Raw genomic sequence first — 21,469 nt, 5'->3', positions numbered from 1 at the left:
ATCTTTGTAGAGGTGTGCTTTCTTGGGCAAAAGTTGGATGTTTGTAAAGAATTTCTTTGCCAATACTGCCTAAGTAAATACTGCATACTAACCCTGTGTTTCTTTCTAAACAGTACCCACTAGTTTTGCTAGTGAGCTTCAGATTTACACGACACAGGGCTTTCGAGTCATAGCACTGGCCTACAAGAAGCTGGAAAATGACCACCACACCACCGCCTTGACGAGGTAAATGGGGGTGATTTTGATAAAGCAGAAAGGTTTGATGGAAAGATGTGCCAGGTTGGAATGGCAAGTGCATTAGACTGGGATGGACTCAGGGGTTCTGGGTGGTGGACAGAGCAATATAGCTTGCTGAATTTGTGTGCATAACATGTCTCTGAACACTGGTGAGTAGAGATATAGTAATCCCTGCCCTGCCTAAATCCCAAAGATAATGTGAGCACTCACTGGGGGATTTTATGAGAAATAGTCATATAAGATGTATAATATGATGTGATTTTTACAGCTTTGTGAAAACAGACATAGGAATATAATCAGCATTTCAGAATCTGAAATTGTGGTCATGTCCCCATTTTAAAAAATATAGTTGGTGGATTGATTGGGAGTTATTAAACATAACATTTACCTGAAAAAATGTTTGATAGAAATACACAGCTTAATGAAACAAATAAATACAGCTTAGACGATATAATCCTGGTAACACCTACACAAAAAACAAGGAAAATTTCCATACTAGAGAAAGATTTTAGCCTATAGATTCAATTTTACATTTTAAGGTTAAAATAGAGATGCTTAACAGCTCAAAAACTGCAGTATTTATAAGTTCAATTTTATTTTTTTAAATTCCACTCTTTTCAGGTATCATGTTTATTTCACCTTTCGTATCATTTCTAACACTTAATGGTCAGCCACCACTGCTTATGCTGTTGTGGAGCTAATCCAGGCTCATTTTTTAAATTTAGGATTATACATTTGGAAAGTCTAACCTTTTTGTTTCAATCTAATCAAAGTCAACACTCTCATAACTATATTTTTTAACTCTTAATATTCTAAAATAAAGTTCACATATATCTGCACGTATTCTTTGTAAAAATATATAATGACCTATTATATAGTAAAAATAAAAGCAAAACATATAATGTTTCACAAAGGTGATAGTTTAATAAATGCTCAGCTGACTCCACTAACACAAAATGAAGTAGTGAGTTGCTTGTACCTGTGTATAGAATAATTGAGGCTGCAACATCTACAAATACAGACTGATACAGGTGTGTTATGTATTGCAGACTCAGATACCTCAGTCTTGCTGCCAGTGAGATGACTGTGAAGTGGTTAACAAGTCTTGGTAAAACTCTGAAGAAAACAGTACAGTCTCCTCCCAATTTACATAGTACAGGTAGTTACATTTCTGCAAAATTCAACAAAATATTATAAGTGTGAAAAATACTTTGTGTTTATATGTAACACATATAAACTAGGGGGAAAAGCTAGGGAAATTTTAATAAACAATTTTGTAATTGCTTAATATAACATAGTAATATTATATATGCCATAATAGTACAGTATATTATAGTATAATAATAGTAAACTATATACAAGATAAGCCTAAAATGACTTAGGAAAGTACAATAATTTTTCAGTGTCCATGAGTACCCAGTAAGATATTCAAAAGGCATGTGGGATGCAGGATAATTATTCATCCGGCATTGATCTTTTCAGTCTTGCGTAGATGCCAAAAAAAAAAATCCACAACGTCCTCTAGAGGGAGTACTGTCCCTGCTGAGAATGACTGCTGTGCCCCAACCCTCTCACTTTGTGAATGGGTAAAATGAGGCCCAGAGTGGGAGGTGGCTCATTGTGTTCATTTCCTGGGCTTGTCAGACCACTCTTCCCGCAGGGCCAGTTTAATGTGACCCCTGAAACTTTGGCTGCAATAACTCTGCATATTTGTTGCAATTTGATCAACTCAGTTCAGGGTCATTCAAGTGAGGGAGCTAAAAGTAAACTTTGAGATTGGATATCACATTTTGAAGGAGAGAAAACTTGGGTCCAGGGAAGGGAAGGGAAGAGCAGAATTGGGAATTGAACTTAGTTTCCTGAGAAGCTGTTGCCAAGGGCTATGGTAGGAGTCTGGCTACCATGCTGCTGCTTCTGATTGTTATGATACGATATTTGCATATTTACAAGTTGCAAACTCATGGTTTTGAAACGCATGCACGTAACAAAGCACTTATTGTGGAGACAGATGAGCAATGGGGAATAGTGAGGGCTGTGGCACACGGGAGAGTACATGTCCCGGTTGAAGGTACTGAAATTCTAACTTTTTAAAATCTTGTATGGTCTAAACACAAATCACAAATTCTCTAATAGAATTTGATCTTAGGTCATCAATTTGCCTCTCCTGTCCTAAAGCACATCACTGCATGTATTACACATAGCCAAATTAATTTTTTTTTTTTTTTTTTTTGAGACAGAGTCTCACTCTATTGCCTAGACTGGAGTGCAGCGGCATGATCTCGGCTCACTGCAACCTCTGCCTCCCGGGTTCAGGCGATTCTCCTGCCACAGCCTCCTGAGTAGCTGGGATTATAAGTGTCCACTACCATGGCTAGCTAATTTTTGTTTTCTAGTACAGATGGGGTTTCACCATGTTGGCCAGGCTGGTCTCAAACTCCCAACCTCAAGTAATCCACCCACTTCAGCCTCCCAAAGTGTTGGGATTACAGGCGTGAGCCACCATGCCTAGCCATATAGCTAAATTAATTTAATTATTCTTTGCAAATTCCTAATTAGGATGGAAGATTCTTGCTGTTGTTTTGTGTGTGTGTGTGTGAGTGTGTGTGTGGTTACTCGGGGTACTTCCAGCATTGGTATCATAATCTCTTCAAAGGTTATTGGCCCACTTTATGCAATGTCATTTTTTAAAAGTCACATGGATTTTAAGAACATGAAATGTAATCACAGGGGTGACAATGCTTTGTATATATTACGCTTATTTTTTATTATTTTTAGATACTTCAGGAGGAGGCATAATGTCTGTGCAGCAAGCTGGAAGAGATAGAATGCCATTCCAAGTTGCAAAGCTTAAGACTCCTTAAGGAATTACTCCTTTTGATTTTTTTTTTTATTCAGATCAAATGCTTATGAAAGGAAAACTCATGTAATGTTAGAACTAGCAGAGACTTTGGAGGTGCAAAGATGAACCTGATTACCAGGCAAAGAAAGTAATTTAGTCATGCTCCCACAGCAAGGCAGTGGTAGAGGGCTGACATTAGAACTCCGGTCTCCTGTGATTATTGTGCCTTGAACCATGCAAAGGCCATAAGCCAGAGGAGCTAGAAATACTAGTGCCAAGGTAGGCCATAGGCTATGGCAGATGTTTGACCCCGCAGCCATTTTCTTGGCCTAATCTGGCACTTCGTGGTAGGCTCAGGTCATGTCATCTGCAGAAATAATCAAGACCTAGGACCTGCGTACCAGGATCATGAGAAAGATTGGAAGACCTGTTGTGCCAAACCCCCATTGACTTCAGTAGGGAAGGCACCAGGTTCAAGAGGTTGAAGAAGAGACCCAGAGCCAGCAAATGAGACATGGGGTTTTATTAGGGGCTCGCCTACAGGGGAGAGAGTCCAGTAACAGCGGGCTGGACAGGAGAACCACCTTACATATAGAAACAGTCCAGTGGCAGCAAAGTGGATAATGCATCTGCCTTCCTATACTCCAGTGGTGGTGAGCTGTGCAGGAAAACCACCTCTGCCTGCAAACCTCATGCAGTTTGCATAAACATACATTTAGGTACATCTGCCATAGAGGGTCATTCTAAGGGTACGTTTAAGTAGTTATTGCTACCACGTGCATTTACCCTGTAACACCTCAATCAGGCATCAACCAAGTTATCTTTCAAACACCAGATTAAATATCATCTTCTACAGGAAGCCTCTCCAATCACTCCACCCAGAAATGATTGCACCTTCCTCTCTGACTCCATGGGACTCTGATTTGGACATCTGTTATCATACTTTTCCCAGCCTTCCAGTCAACTGAGATGAGCCATGTCTAAATTCTACCTCCCAGTTGGATGTAAAATCTGGAGTGAGAGGCTACTATAGTCTCTGCTGCTACAGTCTCTGCTACTGCAGTCTCTGCATATTCTGTTCCACTTTTCCTCAGTGCTGTTCCTTGAACTCAGTAGAATTTCTGGATGAGGAAGTTCCATAGGTTACCTGGCAAAAAATGGTCCCAACAGGCCTCTAAGCATTTCAACTAGGCACACATTTGCTGAGCACTTGGACGGGGGTGGTGTTGAACACACTGAGTCACGTGGGATTGTTCTCAAGGAGCTGAGACAGTGTGACAAACAGAAGGCCAAGAATAAAACATGGGCAAATAAAATGTGAGTTACGCTGAAATATAAGTAATATGCCAAGGGAGCAATTATTATTATTATTATTATTATTACCAGGCTGAAGTGCAATGGCATGATCTTGGCTCACTGCAACCTCCACTTCCTGGATTCAAGCGATTCTCCTGCCTCAGCCTCCCAAGTAGCTGGGATTACAGGCACCTGGCACCATGCCCAGCTCATTTTGTATTTTTAGTAGAGACAGGGTTTCTCCATATTGGTCAGGCTGGGCTTGAACTCCTGACCTCAGGTGATCCATCTGCCTCGGCCTCCCAAAGTGCTGGGATTACAGGCATGAGCCACTGCGCCTGGCCGGGAGCAATGATTTCTATCTGAAGAAGCCTTTGTGGGGGACGTGGCATGAGGCTCTGAATATCAGGAGGGTTTCAGTAGCAGATCATGGGGAAATTACAACCTTTTCTATGAAGTAAGGACACATGCCTTACAGCAGTCTAAAGCAAATGTCTACGGATGGTTGAGAGAAAACCCATGGCTAGTGGTTCAGCTTGGCTGGAAATGAGGGTGGGTCAGGAATTTAGTGATAGCTGAAGCTGCAAAGATAGTTTGGAACCAGATCATAGAGAGATTTAAATGACAGGTTCAGAAAATGGGAAATGCCATCCTTTCAAGCCTGCTCTGAGGTGAGTAGTTCAGACTGCATCCCTTCCCGTTTCTCCATGGAGGCTTTAGCAGTTTCTTGGGAGCACCACTAATGCTAGTTCATGACCATAGCTGATGTGAGACCCCCTACTGAGACAGGCAAGGAGTCTGAGTGGGTGCCGCTTTCATCTGTGTTTCAGCCAGAGTTAGATAGTGCTAGTGTCTTGTTCTCTATCTGTGTCTAAGATAAATAAATCATGGAAGAATCTTTGAACTCCTGTTCTCAAATGGATTCCCCTGCACTCAGTTCTGTAGAATATCCCTGAAAATATTTGTGGGGTGGATAGGAGCCTTGAAGGCTGCACCTGTTTGCAGAAACATTCATGCTTGATGCAGAAGATCATTGCTACCAGCTAGGGGAGAAAGAAAGGGATGAGCTTGACCTCAATAGAGAGGCCTGTTTGTTGAGATTATGACCTCATATCTCCTGAGGCTAAAATAATATTGATTATAGACTTGGCTGCTGGAGAAACTGGCATTTTATTTTATTTTTCTTTGTGCCTCCCTTATTTTTCATGCTTTGTGCCAGGGCTAAAGCTCCCCTTTGTGGGTAACAGGTGAGGCAATGAAAATCAGACTAGCCACAACAGATGGAGGAGACCCTTACGGGCTTTCAGCTCATTTTCTGCAAAGGTTAAAGCAAAGCTTTTGCTTAATAAATACTCTCTTCCTCTTCCTCTTCATTCAGTTAGAGTAAACGTCTCCAGACACTTTGTGTCCCCTCCTGTCCTCTTTCTGGATCACTCCTGGTCCCTAATCAGCACCTAACAGTGCTTGAATGAGTGAATGGAACCACTACGACAGGGGTCTTTTTCTTTTTGTTTTACTTCCTGTAAGAAAGCTATAATGTGGCTGGGTGCAGGGGCTCACGCATGTAATTCCAGCACTTTGGGAGGCAAAGGCCTTGAATTCAGGAGTTCAAGACCAGCCTGGCCAACATGGTGAAACCCTGTCTCTATTAAAAATACAAAAATTAGCCAGGCGTGGTGGTGGGCACCTATAATCCCAGCTACTTGGGAAGCTGAGGCAGGAGAATCACTTGAACCACTGTCCTCCAGCCTGGATGACAGAGCGAGACTCTGTCTCAAAAAAAAAAGAAAAAGAAAAAAAAAGCTACAATGTGTGTTATTTCTGTTCCATACATCTATATATGTATTTTCAGGGAGACGGTCGAATCAGACCTGATATTTCTGGGGCTGCTGATCTTGGAGAATCGACTGAAGGAAGAGACAAAACCTGTCTTGGAAGAGCTCATCTCAGCCCAGATAAGGACTGTAATGATCACAGGTATGAAACAAAGTATATGGTGAAAACAGTAAGAATTTGATGTGGAAATAGACACGATTCACTCATTTAATAAATATTGTTGATGACCTACTCTGGGCCAGACATCATTCCAGGTGCTGGAGATGGGCAACAAAAAGGCACAATTACTGCTTTCCCAGAGTTTCCATGTCAGTGGAATGAAAGAAAATCAACCAACCAGTCAAATAGTATCAGCGTTTTGAGGTACACAAATAGGATAATGTGGGAAAGTGTGTTTGACCATCTGTTTGAGATGAGTTGGTTAAGATAGGCCTCTCCGAGAAGTGACATTTGAAATAAGACCTGAATGACAAGAAGACATGAGCCAGACAAAAGTGATTTTTATTGTCAAATGCTAGAAGAAGAAGCATCCTCAGTTGATGGGGTCTATAAATATGCTGAAGGCTCATCAATCATAAAATCCATGATTCTAGAAATGAAAGAAAATGCTGTCCTCTCTACTCCCAATCCCAACTCCAGATCATACAAACAAGATAGCAATGAGAATAAATCACACAAGAGAAATGTGTGAAATTTCTTCATGAAATCAAGTGTGACTTTATTAATGAAATTTCATGCTGATGCTATAGTTTTTTAATTGGGAAAGAGACTAGAGGTGAATAAATGATTTCCTAATGAATTCATGTTTATATTTTTGCAGTGTGTTGCCTTTCTTCTGCCTGCTCTTGTAGTCAGATGCTTTTAACTCTATCATTTATGTCTCGAAGATACATTATTTCCCCGTCAAAGCACGCACTTTCTGTTCCCACTTCCCCTGAACCCAATTCTATAGTTGCAAACTCTAGAATACTTTTATTTCCTCTTTTGTACTTCTTTGTCCCCTGTTCTACTCCCCACAATCCAAGAGTGTCTTGGACTGTTTTTACTTTCTCCTTTTCTAACAACCCAGTCTAACTTTTTGAAGTTGCTGAGTTCATTTACTATTGATTAGGATTTCCCTTACACTGTGACCCTTCTGTTTCAAAAATCTTTATTTAGCACTTAGATGACACATTCTCATAATCTGTCCTTAACTTAGATTTATGTACAAGTGTTCATCCTTCTCCACCCTCTCTCTTTACTTCCTCTTTTCTCATATTGAAATTTCTGCTCTATTTCTTTCCTTGCTTGTTTACAATTGTTTTCCCTCAAGTATTGCCCTTGGATGGAATGGAGGGGTGCTCTTTGATTTCTTACACATGCTTGAATATCTTTCATTGCTCTGACACGTGAATGGCATCTTGCTCAGATAAAAGATTCTTGAATTATTGTTCTTTTTTCTTAATGATCTGTATGTAAAGGCTACTCCTTTGCCTTCTGGCTTCTGATACTGCTTGTGACAAGTCCAGTGAGAGTCCATTGTAAGTAACTTATTCTTTTCTGCACATAAACTTTTTAACTTTGGAATTTAGAAATGTTTGCCTTTGTGTTTCCCTTATTTCGTTAACTTAGTCTGGAACATGGACAGCACTTTTAGACAAACTTTTATTTTATTTTATTTTTTACCATTTTTGACATCTTTATTATTAAGTCATAATATCTGTCACTTTGAATGTTATACATATGATAAAACAGATTATGAAAAGTATCATATTTATAGCAAGAACATTGGTTTATATAACTGAATCACCAAATACGCAACCCCTTGTGACAATAACTTAATGGACTCAACTCTGTCCTCTGAATGGACCAATTTTATGATGATTCATTCACTTAAAAAGTTTTGAGTTGATGAGAGTTTCTTGTTGCTTCTTTCTGTGACCCAAGGCTTTCAAATCGATCTCTGGAAACCAGTGATTAGAACCAGAGTTCCCCAGAATTAAGAAGAGATAGGAGTGGGAGAAACATGGAGAGCACCTTTTAATCTTTCTTCCTGCGAGAAAAAATTTTCCTATTGTTTAGTTAATTTTTGCCTCTGGTCTTTGTCCATTTTTACTTCTGGAATTTCCATTGTTATCTATCCTCTCAGTCTATCTGTTTTTCTTGTAGTTGTCTTATTTATTTATTTATTTATTTTTTAGAGACAGAGTCTTGCTCTGTTGCCCAGGCTACAGTGCAGTGGCAGCATCATAGCTCACTTCAGCCTTGAACTGGGCTCAAGCGATCCTCCTGCCTAAGCCTCCTTAGTAACTGGGACTGCAGGCATGCACCACTGTTCCTTGCTTTAGATTATATAGTTTTATAATTTTGCTTTAAGACTTTTTTTTTTTTTTTGCACCCAGTTTGTTCAAACCACAATCTCAGGTCTCAACAATGCTCTTTATATTTTTCAAATCCCGTTTTGAATTGTTCAGTTCTTAAATCATGTGTGGGGTGGGATTTGAGTTTTCCAAAGTGTTCTCCTTATTTATTTTTTATTTGTATTTATTTTTTGAGATGGCGTCTCCCTCTGTCACCAGGCTGGAGTGCAGTGACATGATCTCGGCTCACTGCAACCTCCGCCTCCTGGGTTCAAGTGATTCTCCTGCCTCAGCCTCCCAAGCAGCTGGGACTACGGTGTGCATCACCACACCCAGCTAATTTTTGTATTTTTAGTAGAGACGGGGTTTCACCATGTTGGCCAGGATGGTCTCAAAACTCCTGACCTCAGGTGATCTGCCCGCCTTGGCCTCCCAAAGTGCTGGGATTATAGGCATAAACCACCGCACCCGGCCAGTGCTTTATTTATTTATTTATTTTTTATATACATATTTTTGAGATGGAGTCTCACCCTGTCACTAGGGCTGGAGTGCAGTGGTGCGTTCTTGGCTCACTGCAACCCCCACCTCCCAGGTTCAAGGGATTCTCCTGCCTCAGTCTCCCAAGTAGCTGGGATTACAGGCATGCACCGCCACGCCTGGCTAATTTTTATATTTTTAGTAGAGTCAGGGTTTCACCATGTTAGCCAGGATGGTCTCGATCTCTTGACCTCGTGATCTGCCTGCCTCGGCCTCCCGACGTGCTGAGATTACAGGTGTGAGCCACCGCGCTTGGCCAGTGCACATGACTTCTCTAGTCATGTGCTCTGATTGTTCTTCCTGATCTTTTCCTGTCCAGTGTCTCAGATTTCTTAGAAAGGTTGTTAAATTTTTCTGTCAGATGATTGGAGTTGAGGCCTGGGCTGTTTATCCCGAGAACTGGATGTCTCCCAGGTGGAGATCTCTCCCAGGTGGTAGATCTCTCCCAGGTGGTGGATCTCTCCCAGGTGGTAGATCTCTCCCAGGTGATAGATCTCTCACAGGTGGTGGAGGGCAAAAAGCAGACAGGCTGTCCGCGGCCTGCTGTGGAGCATGGAGGAAACCTGTGAGCACTCAGAGCTCCCTGTATCCTTCCAGCCTCAGGCAGCTCCTTCCCACCACTTCAGCTCTTTTGAGGATCTTCATGCATATTTTGGTAGAAACCTGGGAGAAGCTATGTTAAGGATAGCCAGCCAGATATTATATGATTAATTTTTTAATGGTTGCTCTAGGCATCACAACGTACATACCTCTCCTTTCAAGAAGCCTTATAACCAGGAATGTCTCTTGCTTTCTCTTCTTTATGTGATTATTGTCATAAGTATGACATATGTCGAAAAGCCCCACCAGATAATGTGATAGTCTTTACTTTCAACAGTGAAGAGTTAAAGAACATGAGTAAAGAAAATGAGACTTTTATAATTACCCAGATCATGATCATTTCTATGTTTTCATTCCTTAAGTTCTAAGTTAACCTCTGGTATCATTTCCTTTCATTTCAACCTAAAGAACCCTGTAGCTTTTGTTGTTGTTGTTTATTTTTGAGCATGTCCACTGTCAACAAATTATCTTCATTTTCCTTCATCTGATAAAGTCTTCATTTCTCCTTAATTCCTGAAGGATATTTTCAGCAGCTGTTATAGGAGTCAGAATTGACACTTCAAAGTGAAAGATGAAGTCAGCACTTCAAAGATGTTCCACTCTTTTCTTCCTTGCGTATTTTTTATGAGAAATCTGTGATAATTTGAACTATGGTTTTCTTATATGTAATGTGGTTTTCTCTAACTGCTTTTTTTGTTTATCTTTGATTTTTAGCAGTTTGATTACTATGTGTCTGGTTGTGATTCTCACTAAGTTTATCTTGTTTGGAATTCACTGAACTTCTTGAATCTGTACATTTGGGTCTTTTATCATACTTGGGAAAATTTCTCCTATTATTTTGTCAATTTTTTTTTCTTTTTCAACTTTTTTCCCTCATCTTGTTGGACTCTAATGACATGAATATGAATTATTTTGATATCTTTGAGTCTGCTCACTAAAATGATTTTTTTCTCTCTGCTCTTCAGGTTGTATAATTTCCATTGATCTATTCTGCTATTGAGTACATTCAGTGATTTTTTTTTTTTAATTTCAAGTATTATATTTTTTAATTCTAAAGTATCCATTTGGTTTTTTCCCACAGTTTATATTTTCTTGTTGAGAACTTCTAGCTTTCATTTCAAGAATATTAACAGTTACCACAGGAAGGGGTCTTACAATAGCTGCTTTAAAAACCATTATCTGACACTTCCAACATCTAGACTATGTATAGATTGGCAACTGTTGTGGCTTTTCTTGAGAATTGGCCAGATTTTCCAGATTTTTCATATTGAATATCCCAAACATTTTGAGTATTATGTTGTGAAACTTTGAATCCTGTTAAAATCTTCTGCAGAATGTTGAGGGTTTTCTTGTTTGTTTGTCTGGCTAACAATCAACCGTAAGTTCTAACTTTCTGTTGTAGGTGGCAGTTTCAATCTTAGCTTAAATATAAAATATTTTGCTATGGTGTTTGGGTCTGCCTCACTCAGAGGTTACTCTCACAAATGGGGAGTGATTTATATCATAGTTCAATTCCTGGAATTTTTGTTATCTTTATTTGTATCTGGTCCACACATGCACAGCTCTAGACTGAACTTGGGACTTATGTAATTCACATACTGAATTAGTCCCCATGTCTGGCTCTCTCCTTTCCAGGATTCCGCCCATGCCCTTTAGCCTACAAGAGTCCCTTTTCCTGGCTCTTCTGGCCAGAAAGACTGGGCATCTTTTAGAGTTCTGCTGCCCAAACAGCTTTTTAACTGAGGCCCACGCGCCAGTCAAATATGGAATAGGGAAGAGAAAAAAAGTCGAGAAACTCATCCCCTTGTGGGTTGCTTCTGCAAATTGGACTGCCTTCCACCATCTGCCTGCTTTTGTTTACTTTTCAAAGTCCTTGGGGAGTTGGTGCTTGGTTTTTGTTCAGAGTTTTCCATTGTAATCAGTGGGAGAGAGAGATCGTAGTGGGCTTACTCCATTTTGCCTGGAAGTGGAGCCACCAGATACTCTACTAAACCAGAGGATTTGCCTAAACATTTGCAAAGCTGCTCACAAATGACGAAAATAGATTTGAATTTTGCTTTTTTATTTTTTCCCCCAGTCTGGCAAAAATACACTGGTAGATCATGAAGTAACCTGATGAAAAGCAGTAAGAACGGGAAAAGGGGTCATGGAGTCACAGAAGGTCAGGGCTGAAAAAGATATTAGAGATCATTTATCTTCATACCTGAAATAAGGACTGAACTCCCTGCTCTGATTTTCAAGGCTCTGCATGAATTAATTCAGTCTTGTCAATCTCATCTTGAGACACTCTCCTTTCCTTTAGGTGACAATCTTCAGACTGCAATAACAGTGGCCAGAAAATCTGGAATGGTTTCTGAAAGCCAGAAAGTCATTCTCATTGAGGCAAATGAAACCAACGGGTCCTCATCAGCATCTATATCTTGGACATTAGTAGAAGAGAAGAAACACGTTACGTATGGGAATCAGGTACTCCTGAACACAGACATTCTGCCACATTACCAACATGTCTTGCAGCTTTGGTGACTGAACAGCTTTGACCAAGAGTCAACATATGCTTCCAAATGTCTAGCATTCATGCTGTTGAACGAACTCAATTACATTGGTTTTTCCGTACTTTTCATACTGAGCTTGAAGGTATAGTGCTTTCTTGTGTGCTGGAAATAATCCATCTTTTAAACTTAAAAAAATGGTTGGCCCTGTATGAGAAAGACTATAGTGAGTGAAGCTGAATCTATTTTCTCCCTTTCCCCTTGCTTGTCAATCACCCCACTGAGTTCAAAGGGGATCTAGTCTTTGGGAGAGATGCTGCTGTGTGTCTCAGAAAATCTGACTATGTTTTCAGAAAAAAGTTTCATTCATTTATCTCCAGCCTTGTCAGTATTCTATCTCCATTGTGTCCTTGTAGAACACTATTAGTTCCCTAAGAAAAAAAAATAGTAAGTTCTCATTTCAGGGAGAAATTTGTTAAGCTGCAGTGCTTTTGTATTTTACACTTGAAATGTGTGAAATGTGCTCTTCTCTGGGACTCACCAAGATCGAATCACGATGAAAACAGGACATGAGTAAGTGTTATGCTCCTAGTCACTAGTTGTCTGTGATGTGCAAAGACTGATCCAGCAAAAAGCAAATGCTTCTCTGAGGAATCAGAGTGACTTTTACAGATAGATCCTGGTCTGTCTTCATTATCTTCTCTCAGATATGCTTGTGGTTCTAACCACTCTGTCAAATGAAAGTCTCAAATAACTGTGTCTTGCTTTGTAGGACAATTACATTAACATCAGGGATGAGGTCTCTGATAATGGCAGAGAAGGAAGTTACCATTTTGCCCTAACTGGAAAATCCTTTCATGTTATAAGTCAACATTTTAGCAGCCTACTGCCAAAGGTAAGTTCTAAGAGGGTGACAGTCTCCCTGTGAAAATGCTGATGATGTCACTTACAGAGCAGGGTCCTAAATTATGTCAAACCTTGAAACAGGAAAAATATACTCAGTGAGTTCTCTGTATCTTAAGAGAGACAGATATTTTTGCAGAGGATACTATTGTCTCATTTCCTACTAGGTTTGAAATAAGTAAACTCGATTAGTCAATTTTCCACCATCTATACGATTGAAGTATCAGTGATTTCTTAAATTATAAAGATGATTTTGGGTGGCTGTCACTATATTGCCATGGTAAGGGGTCTCAAAGTATAGTGGAAACTCTGCAATTATACAGGAAGGCAGACCAAGAATAAGGGAATGCCATTCATTCTTTGATCGATGACCTCAGTACTCAAGAGGGTTGAACTTAAAGCTTTAGTGGGGGGAGGTAAGTTTTAGATACATAGTTATCCCTCAACCTCTTGCTGTTTTGCAGTTCAAGGTTCCATTAAGCTCAAGCTTTTTCAGGACCACATTCCCCATGACAGCTGAGGTAAATTCCTGTAGGTCATCATTTTCATAAAATATTTTTTGTTAAGTAATTATCTTTACTGATTTTTGTTTTTCACTGATCATTTATCTGATGACCAAAACCTCAGTGTTTGTCTTAAAATCCAAAGGAAGGCTCATTGGAAACTTTTTTTTTCTTCATCATAAGTGTCATGATGCAGTCAACATTCTGAGTATTATTAATTATTTCATGTACAACCAGCTGACTTGATAAAAAAAAAAAATCTCCATTTTGGGTTCCTTACAGATACTGATCAATGGGACCATCTTTGCAAGAATGTCTCCTGGGCAGAAGTCCAGTCTGGTGGAAGAATTTCAGAAACTGGAGTAGGTTCTTTGCCAGTGCAGGTGGCATGAACTGCATGGAGGCATAACAGTCAGGGGGAGTGGAAGAGGTACAGGGAGTCACTCAGTTTGGCAAGGGCAGTGGTCCTTAGTCTGGCTGCATGAGATAATCACTTAGGAGCTTTGGAAAAATAGTAATACCAAGGGATCTCACCATTCAGAGATCCTGATTCAGTTGTTTATATGGGGCTTGAAAAATCTGTATTTTTTTTTTCGCATAAGTCAATTTTGCACTCAATGTTGAGAATCACTGGACTAGAACCTAAGGGACCTGAAAGAGTATGGGGAGAAATAAGAATGGAAAGGTGGCTTGAGCTCAGCTCCTGGGGGGACAATGAGTATTTAGACATTATTTGCATATGCTCTCATCACAATGATGATATAGGGACATTCATATGACCAGAGATTCATGTAACACTAAAAAGACTAAAATATTTGTGTGCCAAAGCATTTTTCCATCCTAAATCAGAAAAATTCTTCTTTCCTAACACAAAGGGTCTCAATTCCTAGACAGAATGGGCAGTCCAAATGAAGTGCCTGTCATTTGGGACCCTTTGTTTCCTGTTAATAGAACCCCACAGAGTACCAGAGCCTTTCTCCACTTTGGTCACCATGTCACAGCAACATGACTCCAACTCCTACTCGTTTCTACTCTGCCCTCCTATTCATTTGATTCCATTATCAGGCTAGCTTCTCAGCTCAGAAAATCCTGTCTTCTCAACGTGGCTGAAACCTAGAGAGTCAACGAGTTACTTCCATATGGCAGTGTGGAAGAAAAGTATAGCATGTTCTATGGATGCTGTCAGAATGCTCATAATTTAAAAAGCTGGCTATCCATAATCCTTGTCAGTGATTCAAGAGAGTATTCACCCAGCCTTAGAAAGCCATTCTGAAACAGGGATGTGTTTTCTTTCTTCAACTTCTAGGCCTGACATTACATACTTGAGTTGAGTGACTGTTGACAGGGTGGATTTCCTCTCATGCTAGTATTAACAGCACAAACAACTACAACTTGTTAGCATTTTAAACTTTATAAGTACTTTCCCATACAGCACCTCATTTAATACTCATAGCCCTTTATAGGCAAAATAATAATAATGATGGGAATAATAATAGTGAAAATGGTAAGATGACCAGGTCAAAATCTAGATCTGGTTTCAAATCCTGTGTCCTCTCTGCCATGCCATGCTTACATCATAGAATTGCGAGTACCTCTGTCTGACAGCTGAGAAAGCTCTCCCTACGCAGTGATGTGCAGCGTCTACATGAAACACTTACAGTAAAGGAATCATGTTCTGAATTTCTAAATCCATTGTATAAACTGCTGAATCACACTTTTTTCAGTCAAACTAGAGTCTTAGGAAATTTCCCTTAAATAATGAGTTTGAACCCTGAGTAATGATGGTTACTTTGTTTTTTTTAATTAGAGAAATTAGCAAGATAGCTTTGATCTCATCTACAATTAATGTGGTTCCCTCTTAGTTACTTTGTAGGTATGTGTGGTGACGGAGCCAATGACTGTGGGGTAAGTAGCTGCCAGTGTGTGTGGCCATAATCTCACATTCAATTATACTCAAGCCCTTTAGAGGTAGTAATCCTGGGGTATATATCATTTCCATTCCATTATCAGATGGATAAACTGTTGCATTGGGAGGCTTTTGACCAAAGTCACACATTGATTCAATGGTTAGTTTAGGCTACGTGGGGTAGAATTTGGTTCTAGGGTTCTAATTTCTTTGGCTAGGTATCCTAATGCCATCTTTCTCGTATGTTCCAGGCAGGGTTAAGTCTCTTGGTTAGAGTTTGGGCACACAAACCACCTTGTGGCCAGCTTAACTGGCCTTTTCTTATGAGGTTTTAGTAGAGACATATGTGAGTCTATGTGGGAAGTAAGCTGATTCTTTGCTTTCAGGCTCTGAAAATGGCTCATGTGGGCATCTCTTTATCAGAGCAGGAGGCATCTGTGGCCTCACCTTTCACTTCCAAAACTCCAAACATTGAGTGCGTACCTCACCTTATCAAGTAAGTAGGCACTTCCTCAAACATTGTTTTCTCTCTCTTGACTTCTGGTACAGATCACATTGTTCTGCCTGGGAAAGACCAGAGAAACTTTGTGTCCCTGGGTGGGGAGGGTGCTTTGTGGAAGAATGCAGCCAAGCATCCTACTTCCAAATGGATTTTCCAGAAGTTAAAAGTAACATTGGGAGAGCAGTGGCATTTCCAGTGAATTCACTGATTAGGTTATTTTTAGAAGATTGGAATCTGGAACTTGTTATGGCTTTGAAAGTGTCAGTCATCCTCATTTTTCAAATGTATCTATCTCCTTTCAATCTTTATTTGAAAAATAACGTTTTGAAAATCTTTATTGGCTTTTGCTGCTCTCACTAAAATTTGCTTTGATGCTCTCCCTGCCACCCTGCCAAAAATGTACTTCTGCTCCATTATATTTGAATGCTAGAGATAGTGAGCATGGTGGCTGCTCTTGATTATTGTAACTGACATGTGTTTCTAGTTTTAAAATGCTATAATGCCTACCATCTCGCACTTCAGCCTGGAGATGCAGGAATGGCTATTTTTTTTTTTTAACAAATAAAAAATTGAAGTTCAGAAAATTTAACTGATGTGCCCAAGCTCATACAACCCTATGAGGTTAGACATTATTTTAGAATTAATTTTATTCAAGTGTATTTTATCTACAGATACACTATTTCCACCACGTGAAAATAATAATTTGGCTAGGTCCTCCCAATTTTTTATTTATTCATACATTTGGCAAATATTTAGTGAGTAGGCATTTAGTGCCAGAAACTAAGGGAGATAAAGACGATACTTACTGATTTTGATAGGTGCTGTCCAGGAAATAAAAAGGGTAAAGGGAATAAGATGGCTATATAGGTGGAAGCAGCTGCTTCAGATGGGGTGATACGGGAAAACCTCTCTTAGGAGAACCTCTCTTTATTGCTTAGAGAACCTCTCTAAGCAATAAGGAGAAACTACCTCTAGGCAGAGGAAATGTCATGGCAAAACTCTGATACAGAAAAAAACCTGGTTTGAGGATCAGGTTTTAACACCCCAGGACATCATAATGGGCATGAGTTTACACTTAAAGAAGTATGATCTAGGCTGGGTGTGGTGGCTGACGCCTGTAATCCCAGCACTTTGGGAGGCCGAGGTGGGTGCATCACTTGAGGTCAGGAGTTCGAGACCAACCTGGCCAACATGGTGAAACCCAGTCTCTACTAAAAATACAAAAAATTTAGTTAGACCTGGTGGCGCATGCCTGTGGTCCCAGCTACTGAGGAGGCTGAGGCGGGAGAATCACTTGAACCTTGGAGGTGAAGGTTGCAGTGAGCTGAGATCATGCCACTACACTCCAGCTTGGGTGACTGAGCAAAAAACCCTGTTGGAAAAAAAAAAAGTATAATTTAAATGTAAAAGTGTAACTTAAACTCTATTTTTCCCCAAATGAAATAGAAGTTGAAAGTGACATTTCATATGTCATCTATTTCATGCTTTAAATGTATACTATTTACACAATCAGTTGACGATAACACACATGAAAATGCTCACCCTTTCCAGCCTGCTTCAATCTGATATATGACTAATTTGAGTGTGTATATTGTTTTGGTCCAGTTTTAGAAAAAGTTGGGACTGCCAAAATGAAATTTGAATCAAATATTTGCCAAGCTCCTGAAGCTCCTGTATGAAAATAACCCCTGAATCTGCAATTTTATTTAAATCCATTAGTTCACAGATGAAGAAACTGAGACAAGGGAAATGATCTTCTGCATCACATTAGTGAGTAGGTAGAAGATCTGGCACTAGCTCCCCTGAGTTGAGGAGTTAAAACATTGCCTGCTGAAAGGACAAGAGCAACTGTAAATCTGGACTCCATCACCAGTTCAGGGACCCTGGACCTTGGCCTGGAATTGGCCTTCTTGAAAATTGGGTTGTTTAGTTTACTGACAGCCTGCATCCACGAGCTCAGGGATGTCCATTTTCAGACAAACAGTTGTAGAATGACTGGATTTTTTTCTCCTGAGCTTTGCTGAACAGCACGGAGCGACTGACTGTATGTCTTTTCATTACTTTCTCGTCTTTATCATCTCTTTTCTTACACAGGGAAGGACGTGCAGCTCTCGTTACCTCCTTTTGCATGTTCAAGTACATGGCCCTGTACAGCATGATTCAGTATGTTGGTGTTCTGCTGCTCTACTGGGTATGACTTGGGACTTAGCCTCTTGGTTAGTGTGAACTAAAACAAGTAGCAATGCACTCTCAATTTACAATGCCTCTCAAAGAAAGAGTACAAATAGGATATCTGAGCAACAATAGCCCCTCCAAAAATATCCTTAAGAATTTTTTTGGCCGGGCGCAATGGCTCAAGCCTGTAATCCCAGCACTTTGGGAGGCCGAGACGGGCGGATCACGAGGTCAGGAGATCGAGACCATCCTGGCTAACACGGTGAAACCCCGTCTCTACTAAAAATACAAAAAACTAGCCGGGCGAGGTGGCGGGCGCCTGTAGTCCCAGCTACTCCGGAGGCTGAGGCAGGAGAATGGCGTAAACCCGGGAGGCGGAGCTTGCAGTGAGCTGAGATCCGGCCACTGCACTCCAGCCTGGGCGACAGAGACAGACTCCGTCTCAAAAAAAAAAAAAAAAAAAAAGAATTTTTTAAGTAAATCAGAAATAGACAGATTTGCACAGGAAAGGTTGCTGATGTCATTTCTCTGATACAGAAACCTTTTATCTAGTAATAGCTGAGGATGACAACTGAATATATTATTACTTTTTCTCTTGCTGCTACTTTTACCTGATTGGACAAGGTCTTTATCTTCTTAATTCCAATGTGGCTCTACCCTAGTCTACCACTCAATAAAGAAATGGTTCTGTGCATCGGGATGCTGCTAAATGCTTCATTTAGCATGAAAAAAAAGACCTGATTATTAATTTTTGCCCATTTCAGTGGTGTTAATACTCCTACCAAAACCAGTTTCAAGCTATGCGTCCATTGTCACTGAACATGAAGTGGGGAAAGATGTACAGTAGCATATGGTTCTATAGTACTTGCCCCATATAGATACAAGAGTTGTAAATGACCTCAAGGGCACAGATAACAGTAAAATGTAGAAAAATATTTAGAAAGTGCTGAGCTTTGAGTATTTATTAACTTTGGTTTTAGTATAATTTATTTAATGGTACACTTGTATAATTTAAGTTTTTATATCGGCCTTGTTTAACAGCCGGCTCACAACATCTCTGAAAATTTAGCAATTGACTTTTAAGTGTTAGTATAAGCCAGCGTGCCACTGATTCCCTGAATATAGGGATGTGAAAACTGGCATATCATACCACAAAAAATACATAGCTCTTATGATCACTTTTGTTATTTAACAAGATATAAGAGGAGAAAAAAACATGCCCATCATCTGTGAACTCAACATGTGAGATTATCCTATTAACCAACACCAATACAAGAAATTTCATCTGGATATCTGTGTGGCAGATATCCAGATTCATCTTTATATACTGCCTTTTTTTTCCTGGGTTAAAGGTTTTAGTCCTATTGCTTTCAGATAAACTATATCTTTTCCTACTCACTGATAAATGGGCTAGAGAAGGATAGCTGTTTATAGAAATTGGGCTCTATTTTAGAATTCCCAAATTATTCTCAAAGGTAGACTTAAACATTGAACATTATCTCCTTTCCACTAAGGGGTGAGGAGCAAGAAAGTGAGTTTCTTAAAATCAGTAAGACCTGAACACTTTTCCTCAAGAGTATTAAGATGCTTTGCTAGGATTTTCTAACATTTTGTCTAAAAACATTCAAGAATGCAAATAGTGGGTTTACTTATTCTTATTTTCCATCAGTAAAATTTATGTAAGGTTACCACACATTTGTCACTTGGGGATGTATTCTTTTATTGTGTGAGATGAAATCCTGATTTTTCTGTTAACAAGTAGAAAAGAGAGCAGAGATGAATCTGGCAGGGGAAGACGTCTTCCTCAACAAAATAATACGGATGCACAAACAATCCCACCCTGAACGTACATGATGATAGGCCCCCTGGATAGAGAGGGTTTCACAGGTTTGGCTTTGATTACTTCCACCAACACCATCACTCACCAACTCAACCAGGCCCTGACCACAGCATCCCCTCAGTAATTTACTTGAAAAACCCTATGTCGCAGTGAGAAAATAAATGTAATCAGTATCTAATTTCATCCCGAAGGTCACAACTTTTTTGATCTGTTTTCTTTTCATTTTCAGGAGACAAACAGCCTTTCAAATTACCAGTTTCTGTTCCAGGATCTGGCCATCACAACTCTTATTGGTGTAACAAGTAAGACATTTTAAAACTTTCTTACCAGAGGTGCTACCCTCAGCTGGCCTCCCTCTGCCTTGGAAAACTTTGTCTACCGTGAGGAACAGCAGCTGCAACAGCAGCAATGATGTGTAACTTATTCCTAAATATATACACAGAGAGGAAATAGAATCCTCATTTTTGAGTATTGCAAGAAAGTATTAGCAAAAGAAAAGCTTGCTCATTATTTTGATGTTTTCTGCAAAATTTGGAACTTCTATAAATGGTCACAAAACACTTAAAATGAAAAAAGCAGCTTGAAAATCAGGAACACTAACTTCAGAATGCTTTTAGATATAGTTATAGTTAAAATGTGCCCAATTTATAGAAGCCAAATGGCTTTTATATTTCTCATATCTAAATCTTAGCCTCTCAGGATTAGAATGAAGCTTAAAGGTAATCTTGCCATTATATCTCTCTTACCCTCCACCTTCTAATGAATATACAAATTGTCTCCCTAATTTCCCTGCAATGGAAAATTTTTTTATTTATGACTTTATTCTTTTTTAGGGCTGACTTAGATTCACAACAAAAATGAGAGGAAGGTACAGAGATTTCCCATGTACTTCCTTCCCGGACACATGCATAGCCTCTGCTACTGTCAACATTCCCCACAAAGTGGTATATTTGTTGTAACTGATGAACTTCCATTGATGAATGATTGAAGTTTTTGACATCTTTGTTGTTTTGCTTTGGTCTTATTAACTCAGCTAAAGGAAAATCCCAACCAACATTCATGTTGGAACTAATTCAGTAATCAGTTGCAATCATAGGTTGATTACGGACACAAGAGTTTGGCAAAACTCAATGAAAGCATGTTGTGAGAAACAATTAATAATAACATCATTATTATCCAAAGTCCATAGCTTACATTACAGTTCATTCCTAGTCTTGCACATTTTATGGGTTTGAACATATGTACAATGACATATATCCATCATTATATTATCACACAGAGTATTTTCACTGCCCTAAAAATCCTCTTTGCTCTGCCTAGTCATCTTCCCATCTTCCCCAAAGCTCTTGGCAACCACTGTGATCTTTTACTGTCTCAGTAGTTTTGGCTTTTCTAGAATGTTATGTAGTTGGAATCATATATAGGCTTTTCAGACGGGCTTTTCTTCACTTAGTAACATGCATTTAA

The 21,469-nt window shown here is 39.6% G+C and overlaps 1 protein-coding gene across 1 annotated transcript in view; it reads left to right on the top strand.

Annotated features, from left to right (window-relative positions):
• Window positions 1-21,469, top strand: part of ATP13A4 (ATPase 13A4) — a 153,299-nt gene that overhangs the window by 94,369 nt on the left and 37,461 nt on the right. The window contains exons 18-26 of the mRNA XM_033213065.1: window positions 114-225; window positions 6,225-6,349; window positions 11,987-12,150; window positions 12,946-13,068; window positions 13,862-13,941; window positions 15,442-15,484; window positions 15,872-15,981; window positions 18,082-18,178; window positions 20,232-20,304. Coding sequence (XP_033068956.1) covers window positions 114-225; window positions 6,225-6,349; window positions 11,987-12,150; window positions 12,946-13,068; window positions 13,862-13,941; window positions 15,442-15,484; window positions 15,872-15,981; window positions 18,082-18,178; window positions 20,232-20,304 — 927 coding nt within the window. The remainder of the gene's footprint in view (window positions 1-113; window positions 226-6,224; window positions 6,350-11,986; window positions 12,151-12,945; window positions 13,069-13,861; window positions 13,942-15,441; window positions 15,485-15,871; window positions 15,982-18,081; window positions 18,179-20,231; window positions 20,305-21,469) is intronic.

Source organism: Trachypithecus francoisi, unplaced genomic scaffold, assembly GCF_009764315.1.
Source record: "Trachypithecus francoisi isolate TF-2019V2 unplaced genomic scaffold, Tfra_2.0 Lachesis_group0, whole genome shotgun sequence".
In the NCBI taxonomy this organism is placed as follows: Eukaryota; Metazoa; Chordata; class Mammalia; order Primates; family Cercopithecidae; genus Trachypithecus; species Trachypithecus francoisi.
Note: the sequence above shows the minus strand (reverse complement) of the source record. Positions and strands in the feature narration are given on the sequence as shown.